At 42.8% G+C, this 18,492-nt stretch overlaps 1 protein-coding gene across 7 annotated transcripts in view; it reads right to left on the minus strand.

The window, feature by feature from the left end:
* The window catches only part of CPM (carboxypeptidase M), a 211,192-nt gene that overhangs the window by 54,720 nt on the left and 137,980 nt on the right, over positions 1–18,492 (minus strand). For 5 of the 7 annotated variants that reach the window (XM_069229187.1, XM_069229186.1, XM_069229189.1 and 2 more), the window contains 2 exons: positions 13,825–13,922; positions 5,675–5,850 (listed from right to left, as the gene is read on the minus strand). In XM_069229187.1, coding sequence (XP_069085288.1) covers positions 5,675–5,850; positions 13,825–13,922 — 274 coding nt within the window. The remainder of the gene's footprint in view (positions 1–5,674; positions 5,851–13,824; positions 13,923–18,492) is intronic. The other 2 variants (XM_069229192.1, XM_069229188.1) reach the window with 1 other exon arrangement.

Here is an 18,492-nt window from a genome sequence, read left to right on the forward strand (position 1 = left end):
ACAGATCAGCAGTGGGAGGAACTGGTGGATGATGACGTCACACTCCAATCATTCCAAACACGAGCGATATTTTACCATTTTAGGGATCTTCTAATTTTTCTGTTCTTGGGCAGACACAAAAGTTCTGGCAAGTTAAATTCCAAGGGCCAAGTAACTGGCAACGGCTGAGCTGTACATATCCCAGGAACATACCGTAATTAATATAACATAGTACGGTATTGCGTTTAACAGTTAAAAATGCCGTTTACCACTAGGTGGCGTCAGTTCATCAGCTGTGCGTTTCAGAAAAATCTGATGTAAAAATATTGTAGCCGTTAATTTTTATTTTATACTAGTACAGCTTTTTACTAATAATAAGCAAGATAGACTTATAGCCGTCTCTGAGCCATGTATGTGTGCTATTTACCTGTTGTCAATAGCTTCCACCATACAGCTGAACTGTAATAATAATAATTTTAAGAGTCACTCTCTTGAAACCAGTGCTTAATTTATAAATGAAAAGGTGCCGGTGCCCAATGCCCCCCTCTTAAAAACGCGGCTGCTGCAATTAAATATGCGAACACGGAATACTGAGGCGGCGTAATCCTGAAGTCATCTTGGGCTTCTTCAATCCATTTAGAGCCACTCCCTGCCCCTTCAGCTCATACCTGCAGCTTTCTGCTTCTCTCATTGTGACGCTTTTTCGTTTTTCTCTCCCCCCGTCTTTCCCAAACGTGTCTTTTGCGCGCGGCAAATGCTTGAGACAGAAGACTAAGCGCCGGCCCTCAAAAATAAGTGCTGGTGCCCAGCACCGGAAACAACCAGCACAAATTAAGCACTGCTTGAAACTGTATTAACGTTTTGCATGAGTGCATGGGTTTATGACAATTATCTTTACATACTTCTACAGGATGCGGCCTATTGGATTAAAAAAATAATAACAGTTGGACTTTTTAATCATACTGTAGGCCAGTTTTGTGCGCCCTATGGAGTTGAAAGGAACTCGAAGTGCATGTTTTGTGTTTTGAGCACTGTATGGCTGCTTGCTTCGTGTTCCTACGCTGGTATTTAGCTGTCCTAGTTAGATGGAGTAGCAACATTTTAGCTTTTATAGCCCAGAGTAAAATAATCAAGAGTAGGAATTCCTGTTACCCAGAGAATCCAGAGTGCTGAAACACTGCTTTATTTAACAGCCTAAGGAAAATATTTGTTGTTCCACTGCCGCACAAGGCCGTTACTGATCTTTTCCTGCTGGCAGAAAATTCAAAACATATTGGGTTGCTCCATAAACGCCCCTGTAATCTTCTCATCTGTAACTTTTAGGCTCCTCTGCTGCGGGCAACACACGCCATATGCGAAAAATCGCAAACCCTGCCAGAAACACTGAATAGGTACGTGCATTTCTACAAAGTGTGAAATTCGTTCAGTTGAGTAAAATTACGTTCATGCAACCATGTGGGCAGAACGATCGGCCGACCACTATGTAAACAGCCCACTCCTTGTTAATTCTCACAAATCAGGCCGGGGCGGAGGTTTTTGCACGCTAATGGGCAGCATATGTAGGCTGTGCCACTTCACCTCCCTTTCGCCGTACTCATGTTCTTCCACCGTGTCCTTGAGCAGGCTGGCGGCAGGCGGGCTGCCGGGGCATCACCGGGACGCTATTCTCTGGATAGGGTTGCTGTCGTGTTTCCTTGCACTGCAAGAGGGTTCAGGGGTGCCTTTCTGAGCAGGCATCATTTCCACCAATGCACAACATCGAAGTTGCTGCCTGCGGCCACATGGGGTCAGAACCACTCGTCGCCACTGTAGTGCTGGGGGACCTAGGCCCTCTTGCTACTAAAGAAGGTGACACAGAGACATGGTTATTGGATTCTGGTAACTGGCCTCGGGCACGTGCACCCGGCCCTTTTCATTGGCAGGGTCACCTGACTGGTGACGCCTGTGTTGGATGGTTGTGGGGGGTGTGTGTGTAAAGCAAGGCCTCAGCAGAGTGGCTGGTGGAAATACTAGAACTGGAAATACTAGAATGTGTCAAGCAGGACACTACAGCATCAAACACAACTATTTAAAAAAGCCTTCGACTAAAAAAATAAGGAGCTCTCAGAATGCAGTGACTCATATTAGCTCACTACAATAAAGCTTGCCAGTGGCAGCTGGTGACCTTTAAAAGTGGTGGTGGGGGTGGAGGGGTGGTAATCTTTGGCTCAAATTCCAAAGAGCTTTTTCTTGGAGGGTTCTCTCACAATTTCTTGCACTGAGTTGATTGTCTCACTCTGATTCACTCTGTCTCACTAATTCACGCAGTCCCACTCATTCGACTCTGGCCCACTCTATCTCACTCAGTCGCACTCATTCTCACTCATTCTGAATTACTCTGTCTTATCGTGACTCAGTTTCACGCACAGTAACACTCATTTACACTCACTGCCATTCTGCCTTGCTCGCTCACATTCATTCTCACACATATTGGTCCTTACTGTCACTAATTCTGACTCACTCCTTCACTGATTCTCTATCACTTTAACTCACATACATAGTCATACAGATATGCTCACAGTGCTGGAATTTCACCATCTCTGAACAGTATCTCTGATAGCTGGTACAAACACCTTCATGCACCTGTGTGAGCAACCAAACAATGCCAGTAGCTGTCTCAGTTTGTTGCTGGACCCAAAGCGGGTCTGCATTTTATTTTTATTATATCAAGAGTGAATAACTTTTCACTCTTGATATAATAAAAATGGACCATGAAACAAGGAGGGTATAGCGTAGCTGTGGAGCCCATAAAGGAGAGCCCCCACTAGTCTAGGGACACCTATCCATCAAACCAATCCATCCACTCAATCATCCCTCATCTCACTTATCCATCCCCTGTTCATCCATTCATTCATCCATCCATCCAATCATCCATCCATATTTCCTCTCGCTCATCCAGCCACCCTTTTGCTCCGTCTATCCATTATTTCACTCATCCATCCATCATCCTCCCTTTGGCTCATTCGTCTATACACCCTTTCAGCCATCCATCCTTACACCCATCCATCCTGCCTTCATCCCATCCATACATCCCTCCATTTACTTTTTCACTCAGCCACTCAACCTTTCCAACCTTTCACTCACTCATCTGTCTATCCATCTTTTCACCCATCCATCAATTCACCCTTTCACTCATCCAACCATCCACCCATCCATTCTTTCATCCATCTACTCTGCCTTTCACTCACCCATCCATTGTTTTATTCACCCATCTTTCCATACATCCTTTCACTCATCCATCCTTTCGCTTAACCATCCATACGTTCACTCCATTAGTCCACTCATCTAACCATCCATCCACTCATCCATCCACCCTTCCACTCATCATCCATCTTTTCACTCATTCTACCATCCATCTATCCTTTCTCTTATAATCCAACACATCCTTTCCATTCATCCATCCATTCATCCAGCCTCCCTTTCACTCATACACCATCCCTGCCTTTCACTCATCCATTATTACGTCCATCCTTTCCCTCATTTATCCATTCATTTATCAATCCAGCATTTCATCCATCCATGCACCCACCCTTCCTTTCATTCACTCGCCCTCCTACGTTAATTATGAGCATTTGTCTGCCGAGCTGCAGACAGAAGAGGCCCATCAAGAAGCTGTAGCTGCTAAAGCACGGTATTGGGGGAGGGGTTGACAATGCCCTGGTGTAGGCAGAAGCTTAAATTCACACTTACCTCTTGGTCCACTAGTGCAATTGTTATCCGCAGTTGGCCTCTACAGTCGAGATAAGGAGCACTCTCAGCTCCCTAACATTTCTTCCAAAGTGAAACCAAATGCAGTACTAAACACCTGTTACTGCAAGGAGAGCAGTCCCCTGATCCCTCCTACAGTCTGCCCCTCTGTGATGACCTACAATTGTTGCCACTTACACCCTCCTTGTCCTCATAGGCCTGCCCTACCCCTAACCATTGAAGTGACTGGAGTCTTGCTGATTCCTCCCAGGGCCACTGTTTATGCGCCCCAAAATCAACCCGATCACTTGCTTTCTAATTCAGCACTCCCTCTCCTGTGATGTCACTGCTGTAGCTTGTACCTGCAGGTCAGAGAAATCATTGCCCAGCTGGTACTTGCGCAGTAGGACATCTACAAAGTTCACTAGAGTTCCACCCAGGAGATGCAGCACATTGTCTCGGAGCAGTGATTTATTTTTAGCTGCTGTGTTTATTTCCTTGTTTTTGCCTCTCCCTAGGTGGTGGCAGGGCAACACCCTTTTTGCCCATGAACACCAGTCACCCCTGAGGCTTACATTACAGTGGCCTCATAATCCTGGAGAAAACGTATCGTGCAAGGCTCCTGTGATGCCGGGTGGAGTTGTACCTTCCTGATCTGAGCTCTGCAGGTCGGTGGGATATAATAACCTCTTCTGTCATGTTTGAGCCGTTCTCGCATCACCAGTCGAATCATATCATATATGACACTGATACGACACACCATAGCGCATACATACACATATGCACTAAACAAGGCACAGAGCATGTACAAAACTGTTCTCCATATTGCCAGTACATGTCTAGCTCTACAAGTCACAACAAGAAGTTCCTAATTTATTTGTCGGGAAACACATCAATCCACTGATACACACTACTTTTTAGATTACTGAAATGTCACCCACATTGTGCCAGAAAATCACAAAAACGCATGTCGTAACAGACAAAGCATTATTGCTTTTTGATTATTGTATATAATCGGAAAATATTAATATCTGCTTGTGGTTCATGTTTCACTCTAGTTAGAGTTTGTCTGAGCTATGTAACTTAATGTAGTCATGACCTGTGCACCAAGTACACTTAAAAACTTAGCCCCAGATTTACTGGGAGTTGGCGGAGGGCAGTGCAGCAAGTCTGCTTGCTCCGCTGCCCTACGCCAAAGTAAAAGGACTGGAATGCATCGTGATTATGCAATAGTTGGCATTCCGGTCCTTTCCCATTGGGCAGGTGCCATTTTGGCAGCCCCAACGCAGGCACCCTTGCAACATAGTGCAAAGGTGCCTGTGTTGTCGGTAGGGTTGTTAAAGTGGAGGAAAAACAAACCTGAGAGGCGTTTTCTCCTTCTATGTGTGCTGCAGAATGCAGCACATGTAGAAAGAGAAAAAAACAAGGAGAGATTAAAATATTTCTCCTCGTTATGCCTCACCTCTGAAAGTGTAAGGTTTTTGGGCATTCCCAGGTTTACAGGTTCTCGTAGATCTGGGGATGTGTCAAAAACCCACCACAATACTGATGGGATGCCTCCCTGGCGCAGGGTAAAGAAACGCAGTGACATGCACTGCCTTGCCTTTCTCCATATCTATGAGGCCATTCAAAGCCATGCAAAGTGGTTTTGTGTTGCCTCTTGGATATGGTTGAGAGGTTTGCGCCGCCATTGCGTCACCTTTTGTAACAAAGCGGCGGCGCCAGCCTCTCATGAATATGCCCCTTAGTGACACCTGGACTATGCACAATACGAAGAAGGAACTCTGGGTAGTACCATTTTATGCAGCGAAGTTAGAGTGAAATGCACCAGTCCAGGAGCAACACTCCCTTTTTGATTCCATATTTAATTCTATATAAATTAAAGTAAGTAAGTGGACAACACAGATGTTTCAGCTGGTTCCTAGTCGGTGGTGTAGGTGTTAAAATGTGACATCGTTCGCAATCTTACCTTCCGTGTTGGTAAGGACACTGCTGTAGATAAGCACTTTTTTCAAATCCATCCGGGTTCATGGAGGGCAGGATGTGGATCCGTGTGTTATTTATCATTCCGGTGACAACTGGATCCGTCCCATAGTTCTGCACAAAGTATTGTATCAAGAACAACAGCATCTCCCGCCCAACGACCTACAAAAGCAACACGTGAGTGGAGCAGCACAACATGTGTCCTAGAATTTTGCGAGCTACCAAGAGTTATACTGCGCCTGAAAAATCAATTTCACTTTTTTACTGCTTTTCCCTGTAGCTAGGGGTAGAAAAAACAGGGCTGGGATAAAATTGAAATTACAAAGAAGAGAAGCAAAGGCCCTTTTGCTGGAAAACCTATGGCGGTGGAAGATGGCGAAATGCGCATGTCTGAATCTTTGCGAGTCTGGATCCTTTTGAAATTCCTCAACGGAGAGCATGATTGCTCTAATTAGGTGTAGATTTTGGAATCCCAAATACTATGCCGCTACCTTATTAAACACATCCTAAACACGTAGGTGTTTCCACCCTTTTTACCTAATTATAACCAAATGACACAGAAAAGTAATCACATCCTTCATGTGTGATCTCTTAGTATGCTAGCTGTACACTGCTCTTGCGCAACCTAGAGGCTTTTTGGCAAAAGTAAGAACAGAGTTCATTATAAGAAGAGAGGTGAACATTTATGTTTTGTGTGAATTGTGGAGGAAATCGCAGTGAACAGAGTTATGACAATATTTTTGGTGAGCAGAACTGAGTGAAATTTGTAGCGAGTGCAATACTAAGAAATTCCTGATTGTGCAACAGAAGTAGATTTTCTGGAAACTGAGCAACATATGAATATCATACAAATTGTTGAGCAATATCCAGAACTTGTCGAAACGTATTATAATACAGATTTAAAAAAAACATTACTCCATGATTTATAATTTTAATCACTGTAATGTTAGAAATATGCTAATATCAACTCATTTAGAATAATTGGAAATAATTTTAACTGGAACAAGGGATATCTCTCCCTGTAAGACAAGTGCAGAGTCCAGTTCAAATTGCTTTTGAAATTACGTTATAGGTGGAAAATGGTGAATATTTGAGTCATTTGGACCACCAACACTGGGCAACACATTATAGAACTAAAAAATCAGTTTTAAAGGCCACGTGGAAGTTCTTGACTAAGGATTGTTTAAAACATTTAGTAGCACGTGGTGCGTTTAATTCACATTAGACAACATTTTGGGGGATTAAAATGACTTTAAAAGAGACTTGGGAGGATATACCAAAAGAATTTTGGTGAAATCGTATGGGAAATTCTGCATTTCACTTGTAAGCACATGAAGCCAGTAGTAGTTGTCTAACCTTGCTAAGAATACTTTTCAGGTTGTGTGGCTGTTTTATCCAACAGATTGTTGGACAATATAGTGACAAATAGATGTGTTTTTGTTTATGCACATTAGATCAGAATATCTCTGGTACAACATAAGGACTACTTTACTGGGAAGTTTAAGTTTCCATCCCGATGAAGTTTTGGTATATTTAGATGCACGTGGTGCATTGATAAACACATTACCCCAGTGCTATTTGTCAAACAATGCAAGCGAGCAATCGTGTCAGAAATATTGAAAAGTATTAAGCATTACTATACTCTAAGTTTGGGGGTATAAACCACTGCTATGTATTGGCAAACAGAGCATTTTAATCACATTAAGCCAATGACATTGTCACAATTTGGCAGCACTTACAGACCAATTTAATGAGGATTTTCACAAACCCCAAATTATATTTGGAAATGCTTTCGGCAATTTCTAAGCACTTCTAAGTGTATTTGACTGGTAATATGGAATAAATAATTGAAGGACTTAAAATCTACGTTGTCCAGTGTCTAGGGAGTCTCTGTAAGGGCTGTTTTTGAAAATCATTTCGAAATGGGGGTAAACTAATTAAGGGTGGTGCTCTATTAGAAATACTGTTGGTTAACGTGTACCTCTAACCTCTTTCTAAATAGTAGATAGTTTAAGATTCTAGAAGGGTACACTTTTTACAAAATAATATAATACCACAACTAACAATTGTTTCAATGTCTTACTATGCACACCTTGCCATTACAAACATTATTAAAGCAGTGATGTACAGCTTTTCACATGCTCTTGTGCCTCTGCCAGAATACTGTTCAACATATCTCTATGTGCATCCCTAGTTCGTACACACGCAATATTTTAAAAATATTGTTCATACAACTATTCATGTCAAACATTTCCAATTTAGAATCACTGTAATAACATTTGACATTACCCAAACCTAATTTTCCAAACCCATCATGGTGATAGATTTAGCCAACCCTGCCAGGATTAGAACCTTTGATTGGGAGGTGTAAACAAATTTTTGAACATGATGCTTAACAGACACAGATCTTTTCCCAGCTCACACAGCCAACATCTTTAACATTCTAAATGAAGACACTATTTCCAAGGCTTCTAAACATGCAATCCATTCAAATGACCCAGTTTAGTCCACTCTGTACTCAGTAATTCTTCAGAAATATTCCATGCAATGCTGCAACAGGCAGGTCTTAGAAATGTTTACCACTGGATGAGCAGAGGACCAGGCCCAGCCGCCCGTTGGCTGCCTCTCTGTGGCTCAGCTCAGAAGTGTGGAGCAGTTGTGTCTGGCTTATCTGAAAGGGATGGCACATGACAACTGGTTTAGTCAGCAGTGGTACTGGCACAGGCAGAACAGACGGTCATGAGTGGAGCAGCTGATCCATTATTGCTCTTGCCTGCCTTGTTTACTGGCTGACCTCTTCAGAGGAGCCATGGACCATCCTTGAGTGGGAAGAGTGGGCAAGTTACACGTCTGTGCTTTGACTAGCCTGCCCTCCATAGTTTCTGTTGTAAAGGAGGTATTTGCCCAAAGGCTTCTCTCTCCAGCCCACCCATCAAAGGTTGTACACTCCCTGCTAGGGGCGTAGGAGCATTCAGACAAACAAATAATTCAATCACGAAGGCACCCTATTCAAAATAAAAAATGGTTAGTATTGAAAGAAAAAAATGGGAATTGCTGAGCAACAAATTAGGGGTCTAAGAGCAACATGGTGATAATGAACTATACAGAGGGGACGACTGCTGGAAATAAATGTGGGTGTGGACAATTCTTAGTGAGCAGAATAGTGGGAAACGTACACAAAGTACACATTTAGTAGTTATTCATAATACGCAGAATGGTGAGAAGAATTCACGGTAAGCAGAATGGTAGGGGGGTTTCACAGAGGGCAGGTAAAGTCCAATTCAGCCTGTATCTTGTTAGTAATCGAACAGGCATCAGAATACTCTGTAGGTTTATGGGGCAATTTACATTTTTATGGCTGGCTTGACAACTAAACTGTCTGCTAACGAATTGTTACACATTGTTTTCCAATATACACAGAGTATGTTTTGTTTCTCACATCCTTCTGTTGGCTCTTTAATGTATCATTCCGTCTACGCTTACATTCAACTCAGTGACTAACTTCTCAAAAGCAATCCGATAATCACACATTAAATTCTTTGTCATGGATGAGTCATATACAGAAGTCGTTTTTTTTACCTGAAGCAGGTTTTTTAATGCTTTAATCAGGACTTGCATTTTCTGTGAAAGAGCAATCAGAATCTACTGACAACCAAGCAGCGGTAAAGCCGGTAGGTCAAGCAAATGCTGTTTACATGCTTTTGCACAACGAAGCCTGACCTACTGGTTTTCCAAATACTTATTTGTGTAGTTATAATGAATTTCTACCTGATAAATACCTACCATAGATACAGGCACATTTAATGAGGTAGTGGAACTTAGCCAAGGCGCTGTAGTCAAAGGATGCAATAGCACAACTGATTACTAATGCTTCAGTGTGCTCAGAGTGGTTATGACCGCAGCATTCAAGAGGGCAGCATTTACACCCAATCCTTAAGAAGTCCTACAACATTTCAACCTTTTCATACATGCAGTGCTTAATTTGTGCTTGTTGTTTCCGGTGCTGCGCACCAGCACTTATTTTTGAGGGCCGGCGCTTAGTCTTCTACCTCAAGCATTTACTATGAGCAAAAGACACATATGGGAAAGACGGAGGAAAAGAAAAACGAAAAAGCGTCACGATGAGAGAAAACAGAAAGCTGCGAGAGTGAGCTGAAGGGGCAAGGAGTGGCTTTATATGGATTGAAGAGGCCCAAGATGGCAGCGGGATTACGCTGCCTCAGTATTCCGTGTTTGTACATTTAATTGCAGCAACCGTGTGTTTAAGAGGAGGGCTTTGAGCACCAGCACCTTTTTGTTTACAAATTAAGCACTGCATACATGTCACCTGGGAGCAGAAGGTGTTAGGAAGTAGGGATATAGGTATAGTTTACTACTTCAAACTTGTGCTGGGGAGCGATACTCCAAACCCACTCACGCTGAGTCCTTCCCAGGTAGAAGGGGCTGGCGTTTACTCCCGAATGCCGCTCCTGTCTGAACTCTGAACTGAGGTTTAGCATTTGCAGAGAATGCACTAAGTGATGGTGTCCTGGCAGCCAACTCAGGGGGGCCTTGAACTCACACATAGCCTGGAGGGCCACCAGCCACTGTGCTATCTGGGAATAGCTTCCTTCATGGCCAATAGCATCTATGTAGTCATGATACAATTATGCTGGAGCTGGGACTTTGCTACAGAGATATAGAGTTGTGTTTGCTAAAGGCCAGTTGCTTACTTGGATTGTATTGAAGGACGTAAGGAATACAGAGAAGTATTTCTGGAAGTTATGATACTGCAGGAAAACTTTGAACTATTTGAATATTGAACCCTGTGAAGAAACAGGAAGGGCTACTAAACCAGGAGCATGTACTCATGTTACTAATGTTATATATATATATATATATATATATATATATATATATATGTCAAAGCATAAGGTTTTAGAGTTCAAGTATGATGATACTAATTGCTAGTGAAGAAATAGTAGAATATTTAACATTTGTTAATTACCTTGCAGTACTACACAAGACAAGTAGATATTATAAATCATTGTCCACAGAAAGTGCATTCATTAGTTATTCAATCCACAGGAAGAAATGTTTAGTGATACTCAATATTTGTATGTATCGTTTCAGGAATTACACATTCCACACAAAACTACAAAGAACTGGTGATACTGCGAGATTGGCAAGGTACATTCATTCACTATTTCTGTTAAGTGCAGAGCCCTCCCAACACTTCACTAAAGATGTATTTTTGTCCTAGATATCCACAACAGCCTACAGACATCACTGACCAGCAAAACTGATGGGTCAGTGTGGAGTCCAGTGTCTCGTTATGTCTAGCATTCTATTCCCTGTTCCCTGTTTTTACCACTGGCCCTCACATTCCTGTGTTTGTGGACATTTGTGGTAGCAGTGGATTCCATGTTCAAGGTTAGGAAATCCCTGAAATATAGTCAACTGCTGTTGCATATTGCCTCCACAATTTTGATTGGAAATCCTGGGATCTAGCCCACCGCCAGTTAAACTGAGTAATTTGGTGACTTAAGCAAACGAGAATCTCTCATTTGATCACAAGTAGGCACTCTACGTCCTGTCAATACCAGCTCTGAATCTTGCTAATGAAGTTCTGCTTAGTCCAGGATGCCAAACACTGCTCTATTACAGCCCCCCGCTGTATGACTGATTCTGGGTGACTGTACTTTTATTTAGGTATCGCAGAACACGAGCGACATCTACACATAGCTGTTTATTAAGCAAATAAATATCTAATTTTGGGATTGTTGATATCCGCTATTGAACTTTTAAGTGAAAAGAAGCCCAAGCTGGCATAGCCGGACACAACAAAGTAAAATAACAAAAATATTGAAACAAATAAAGGAAAACGTTCCCTCTCTTCTATAAAAACACTCACACACTCTGTAGCCTAGTTCGGGCAATCAATGGAGGTAGAAAACCAACTCAAGTGAAAACAGCATGCTCATTAAGGCACTTGTGACGTCATACGTCCAGAAGAATTCTGCAGTTGTGGTGCATTGTCTGGTGGGTGAAGGGGGAGCTGAGATCCTCACCCTGCGGTGCACAGAATGGGGGACAAAGAAAGCTGACTAGCAGACAGCTCTCTATCCCATGATTTCCACTCAAACAATGCAGACCTGCATCCTACTGTCTTATTTTCTTAATCGCTGAGTAAAACTCCTCGTTGAGCAGAACTACATAAGTCCCATCATGATGAGCAGAAGAGCAGATGGGACTCGTGAATTATCGCTCAACTTAATGGGGAGCACATCTGTGGCAGAGGGATCAGGCGAACAGCTTAGTGGGGGGAAATTCAGGGATGTTGGTAACAAATTGTGAAACTGGTGAAGTGACACTGGGTCCAGGAGTACTGTGGCCCAATGCACCAAATATGTGGCTGTATTTTACTCTTCAATCAGTGAAAGGGACATCCTATCTTGCACCAGTACCCATGGCACTAGAGAAAGTAATAGCTCGCGTCGTGATGAGCAGGACTGTAGTAGAAACACATAGTGCACAGAATTGTGGGAGATAAGATAGAATCGTCAGCGGTATTCGTGGTGACAAGAATCCTTGAAAATTCATGTTGAGGAGAACTGTGGAAAGTTTATAAGATGCAGAAATGTGATTAAACTAGTGCAGACAATTAAGAAAACACAAAAGAAAAGGAATTGGAATACTTATGTTGAGCAGAAATGGGCAAACGCATTCGATGAGCAAAACTATCTGGAATCTGGGAATAATGTGAACCACTGTGCGGGCGTTCACGACTAGCAGAATTGTGGGATAAAATCATAACAAGAAAGACTGTATATAAGTATCTGTAAGAAGAAGTGCAGGGAGTTTGTTTTAAGTGCGGCATAAAAGTACATGCAGCCCTGTTCTGGAATACTTTATAAGCAGAAAAGCATGGGCGAGTGTGCGCTGGTGGCACGGGGCAAGGCTTTGAAAATGTATAGTCAGGAACATAGACAGGGAAAGCGATAGGGCGGGTCAACGTGAGAGAAATCGAAAAGGAACCGAATTGAGGGAGATTTTTTTTATCAGATAATGGGGCTGAGCAGTATCTCAAAATAAATACACAGTGTTTTGACTGCGTTCCTTAAAATCATTGGCTAATAATGGATTCACAGTTTGACCGAGTCAGCCCCCTTGTAAAGCGTGTTTAATATCTGTTTACCTCACTAACATACATGGCATAAGAGTGCAAGCCAAGAGAGAAGCTCAGATCAATAAGGCAGCTGACCAACAGATGGAAAAACATGGCCCCTGAGGGACCCCAACAGAGATCACATGGTTGATAGAGAGGAAGGACTCACCAGTGCATTCCCAAAACTGATGGTTGTCTGGGCTCACACCGTCAGAGAATACTAGCCAAGATACGCATAGCAATAACACATACTTTTACTATTTCTTCCTAAGTGTCTTCATTAGTTTATGGCAAATGTAGGGCATATGCGCTACATTAACATTGTCACTAGGGCCCAACACTTCTACTGAAATGTTATTTTTGTCCAAACAATAAGTATTGATGAATGGAATTGTCTTGAGCCTTGTCATGCTTTCAGTGTAATGTAACTTCTTTGCCAACTATGAAGACCACCATTCTGAGCTGGCAGATCTTTGCGTATGGTAATATCATCTGGGGAACTACTGATAACATGGGGTTTGTTTTTACCCCTATACAGTATTAACTTCCCATTATGAGTTCTTTGATCTGAATGGAGCATCACACAATACATTTTCTCACAATCCGAGCTGCAAAACCTGAAACTTATGGTTCTCCCTGTCCAAATTCTGCTAGGTATTACCTGGTAAAATTAGGTCAGGGTCGAAATGCCGGATTAGTGGTAAATTTGCACCTGCGTTTACTGCTGATTCAGGCACAAAACCCCATCTGCATCCAAGTGGCATTACCAGCTGGCTAAGAATGCGGGCCAAAGTGCTGTTAAAAAGCCCAATGTTTCTAATGCTTCTTACTGGTAGTTAGTCCATCATTCTACAGTCCAGTACTCACAGTGCACTGTTCCATCATGGTCACCTGGCATCAATTACCAAAATAATAACTCTTAACCACTAACTATCATTGTCTCCATACTGGGTATACATGGTTTTTGAGAAGGCAAACATCTACATTACCTCATCCCCATGCATGTTGGCAACATACTTAAACTCTGGTATTCCAACAACGTGTGCAGATGGAGATCTTCCTAATACAAGTACCCAAAGGTCTCTACCTTAAAAACAAAGGGAAACAAAACAAGAAAATCATTGTTGAGTAATGCTGCAGTTATGGACAACTGTACCAATGTCAATAACATAAAACAACATAATATTACTATTGGTTTCATGGACGAAGAACATAATTATACACAAAATATAACATGTTCATGCACTGGAGGTTTCAGATATCGACAAAATGAAATAAATATTATGCATTCTTGTTTGTGTGGATATCTGAGCTCTATATACGTTGAACAAAGCTGGACTGTTTCTGCTGGGGCAGGAGCAGGCTGATTTGCATATGGCTGGGTCTAATCTGAGGTGGCATGGTTGGCAAAGGAACAATGGGTTGGAATGCTACCCAGTTGCCAGTGTTAAGACGCATTGCAAGCATTCCTCCCATCACCTTTTGTGTGTTTAATCTAATCCCCTAAGTGGCTAGGGGTATGCCCAGACATGGGTACCTTGTTCACTGTGTCACTGGAGCAAAGCTGCACCCGACTGAAGAGGCCCAATCAGACCAAAGCTGGTCTTGGGTTGCTTATGTTCTGGTTCAGAGAGGGCCTGGCTCGGTAGCTCAAACTGGACTGTTGCCTTTGAAGGAGAATCAAGGCTGATTTGCGTATAACTGGGTCTAATCTGAGATGGAATGGTTGTCACAAGAACATTGGGTTATATGGCCACCCTGAGCAACTGCCAGTGGTTAGACAAATCACGAGCATTCCTCCCATCAGGTTTTGCATGTCTGTTTCTCTAGTTAATTTGAACTATGCAAACAATTAAGAATAGTTGCCCTTGTCTTTCTGGGGCCATTTTAGATCTATCTTGTGCAAGGAACAGTGGTTGCCCTGGGTAGATGTGCCTGGTGCAGACCAGAACCATGTAGCATGTTACAAATAGAAAATGTCCTACAGGCAGTGTATTGGGACAGAGCAGCCTGAAAGGCAGGGTGGTAGTTTGAACCTGGTAGTTAGTCTTTCAGTGCAAGGAGACTATCCTGCTTTTGCAGCAAGGGCAGGGTTTCTCACTGCGGGTGGGTACAGTATGTGACTACACCCCCCCTTTCCTAAGGGTTCCATAAACCCCATGTAACCTCTCCCAAAGGACACTGTTGCCAATGTGTTTTAGCCATGCTGTACACTAGCGTAGCTGCTATTCAGCATGGCTACCAATTGCGTGTAGAGGAGTGTGGAATTAACTAGAGTGGCATATAGTGGGGTGGAGTGTTGTGAAATGCTGTAGAGTAGCGCAGAGTGTTGTAAAGTGGAGTGCTGTGGAGTGGAGTGCTTATGGTGGAGTAGTGTAAAGTGATGTAGAGTGGCAACGAGTGGAGGGGCATAGAGTGGAGAACAGGGGGTATAGAGTGGCATACCAAAGAGTGGAGTAGAGTGTTGTAGAAAGCAGTGGAGGGGCAGAGGGCCAGATGTGGCAAGCAGTTTGCACATCGCAAACAGCGAATTTTGCTGTTTGCGATGTGCAAAAAGCACATTTTGCGATTCGGTTGCAAACCAATTGCAATTTGCACCCTTTTCAAATGGGTGGTAACATGCTACATGGTTCTGGTCATTACATTTCACTGCACCATTTTTTCTGTCATTTTTAACACATGCTCAAAGCAGACATCAAAATGACGCACCAATAAGAACCTATGGACCTCCCTGTGCTTTGCTGCACTAGTGGCAACATTTTTTACACTAGTGCAAAAAGCACCACAATAGGGTAAAAAATGTTGATGCTATTGTGCCATAATATGGCGCAACCATGATGTCGTTGGCTGGCGGTAGGGCGACAGAAGAAAAGTGACGCATCTGGAACGATGCACCACTTTCTTGTAAATCTGCCCCTTAAAGAAACATTACCACGCAGTGGAAGGCCACTTGTAAAGCTCAACTTGTCTCCTTTCTATTGCTTATTGTTATATTTGCATGTTAAACTGGTACTAATGAAGTGCAACCAACACCCAGACAGCGTTGGCAAGTGTAAAAATGGCAAAACAATAAAGTAATGCCATCACAAAAGTGCGGCTTTATGCCGCATAGTTTGACTTTTCTTGGCGCATAATTTGGCCCTCCCCTGCCACATAATTGCAGTTGCCCTGGAGTAGAGTGGAGTCTTCTCTTCATGCTTGCTGGGGTACCTAAATTATTTTCATCATGCCTCACAAGGAAGACTGGAGCAGGGAAAATCTTTGTTGGAAGGCCACTCCTACAATGTTTAGCACACTAGGGGCATATTTAAGAGCCCCTTGCGCCGCTTAAGAGCTGCCTTAGCGCCACCACAATATGCCTGCACCAGGCAGAATGTATGCAAGGGGGGTGTTCCGGCACTAGATGGCCTGCAAAAATGGCGCAGTAAAATTCAAAAGATTTTACTTCGCCATTTTTGGCATCATTTTTAACGCCTGCTCAAAGCAGGAGTTAAAATGACGCACCCCTAGAAACCTATGGGCCTCCTTGCACTTTGCTACCCTAGCATCAACATTTTTGACACTAGTGTAGCAAAGCGCCACAATAGCAACAAAAATGTGGACGCTATTGTTCTAGCTACCGCCAGGGTGGCGCATCAGCTCTAATGCAGCACTTTTTGATAAATATGGGCCTAAATGTGGTACACCTGCAGTGGATGGGCCACCAATCCACCTCTAAAGTGAGTCTTGTGAACAAGAGGTTTGGTTGAGTGGGAGAGCTGCTGATTATAGCAGACCTCGTCCTCGCCAAAATCTTAAAAGGCCCCTGTAGTCAGTACGTGCCTGCCTCCAGTATCCTTTCCAGTGTGCAGCTTCTCATTGCGGCACATACGTATTGTGTGACTCAGTTACAGTTTGTGTACTAACTTGATGGCGGACTCTGGCTCTTGCTGGTGGTAGGAGGGAAGAATGGGGAGAAAAAGGGACACTGTTTATAGCCACTCAGCTTTAGTTGCTCCCTGATGCATGCCGAAACAAGGGTGCCGGCCCGCGGCAGCGCCTTCAGTGTGATTGTGTAAGACAGGCCACACAGAAAGGGGTTTTCGAAGATTATCTTCAGCATCAACAATGGGCACGAGACAAAGAGGCACAGGGTGGAAGTATATAATGGAGTTCAGATCTCCTGCCAACCCCCCACATCAGCACGGAAGAATAAGAGGCAGAAAGCCACGGCTCTGCTGTTCTGTGCCAGGCAATTTCCTGGCCAGAATCAACAGCATCCCGAGATAAACCTGAGGCTTCCAATGGACGAAAGATGAATGAATCTAAAGGCAACAGTCGCAGGCATAAATGTGCACACATCGGATGTGCCGTAACCCCACACTGAGAAAGCCTGTTGTTCCCTTTGCCTTTTTAAAAGAGATTGTTGTTATTAGACTCTAGCGGAACAAAAGTCCATTATTCACAGTGCCATTCTTCAGTAACTAAAGACAGAATCTATAAACTATTTCTATTAATACAACGGAACTGCAAAGGACTTACTATGATATTGCTTAGCGGCGCGTTATGAATGAACCTAACATATTTATAATCAGGGCAAAACGTCCTAAAAAAATAAGTGGGGGGAACTAACCAAGTTAGGTAGTATGCAAATGGCAAATGACATCATGGCGCGTGACATCGCAGCGCATCGCATGTAGTATCACAGGAAGTGGCATCACAACCCATGACCTCACAAAAAGTGACATCACATGAAGTGACATCAAATCGTAAGACCTTACACGGGTTTAGCAGGTCTACCATGGTTACATTTGAGCTCATTACAGTATTTAACAAATGAAAACTTGCGTCAGGCTTGTGCCAAAAAAAGTGACACAACCCGATACAAAATCTGGGCCTCAATGTACACATCTATTTTTAAAATATCCTGCCACAAAGAGATTGGAAACAAGGAGAAACGTTGTAATACATTTGTTCTGGTTAATTGGTTGCAAAGTCTACATTTTAAAATATCTAATGGGGTTAAGGCACCCGCTGCAGATCTTTGTGTTTCCAGTAAATCGCTGGGAATAATAATAATGGTAATATAACTTTAGGGGGTAATGCATTTGCTGGAGAAACCCGTTTGTTCTCTAGTCCCAGTTTTGAAACAAAGTAGTGTAGATGGTTAATGTGCCTGCTTCAAAGCACATCATCTAACTAGAAATTACGTTTTTTAATTACATGGCGCTAGGTAAGTGAATTACTGATTTTAACACAGAGATCCTTTTGTTACTCAGAGTTCATAAATGGTAATTCTTCTAATATATCAAGCTATGAAGGACATTTGACTCTGACACCTTGTAACCCTCACTATCTTATGATAGTACTTTGATTTACACATTTATAAGATTTATTGCCAATGTATGTTTACATGTGATGTAAAGCGCTTTGACACCCTGCAGTAGGATGAGCAGCGCTGTAAGAGAAATAAAACAAAATAGTGTTATTTAAATTGTTTTTTGTGCAAATACTGACCAACAAATCTGATATTCTTACAGTGCATGAAAATCTCTTAAAAACGGGGTTTGAACAACACAAAAAACATGCCTCTATTAAGTATTAGTGAAGTGATGACAACAAGCTGTGGGCCTTTGTTTTCCCTCCCCTGCATTTTCATCTAAAGCATGAGGCTCTTA

This window comes from Pleurodeles waltl, chromosome 4_1 (assembly GCF_031143425.1).
Source record: "Pleurodeles waltl isolate 20211129_DDA chromosome 4_1, aPleWal1.hap1.20221129, whole genome shotgun sequence".
Taxonomy (NCBI): domain Eukaryota; kingdom Metazoa; phylum Chordata; class Amphibia; order Caudata; family Salamandridae; genus Pleurodeles; species Pleurodeles waltl.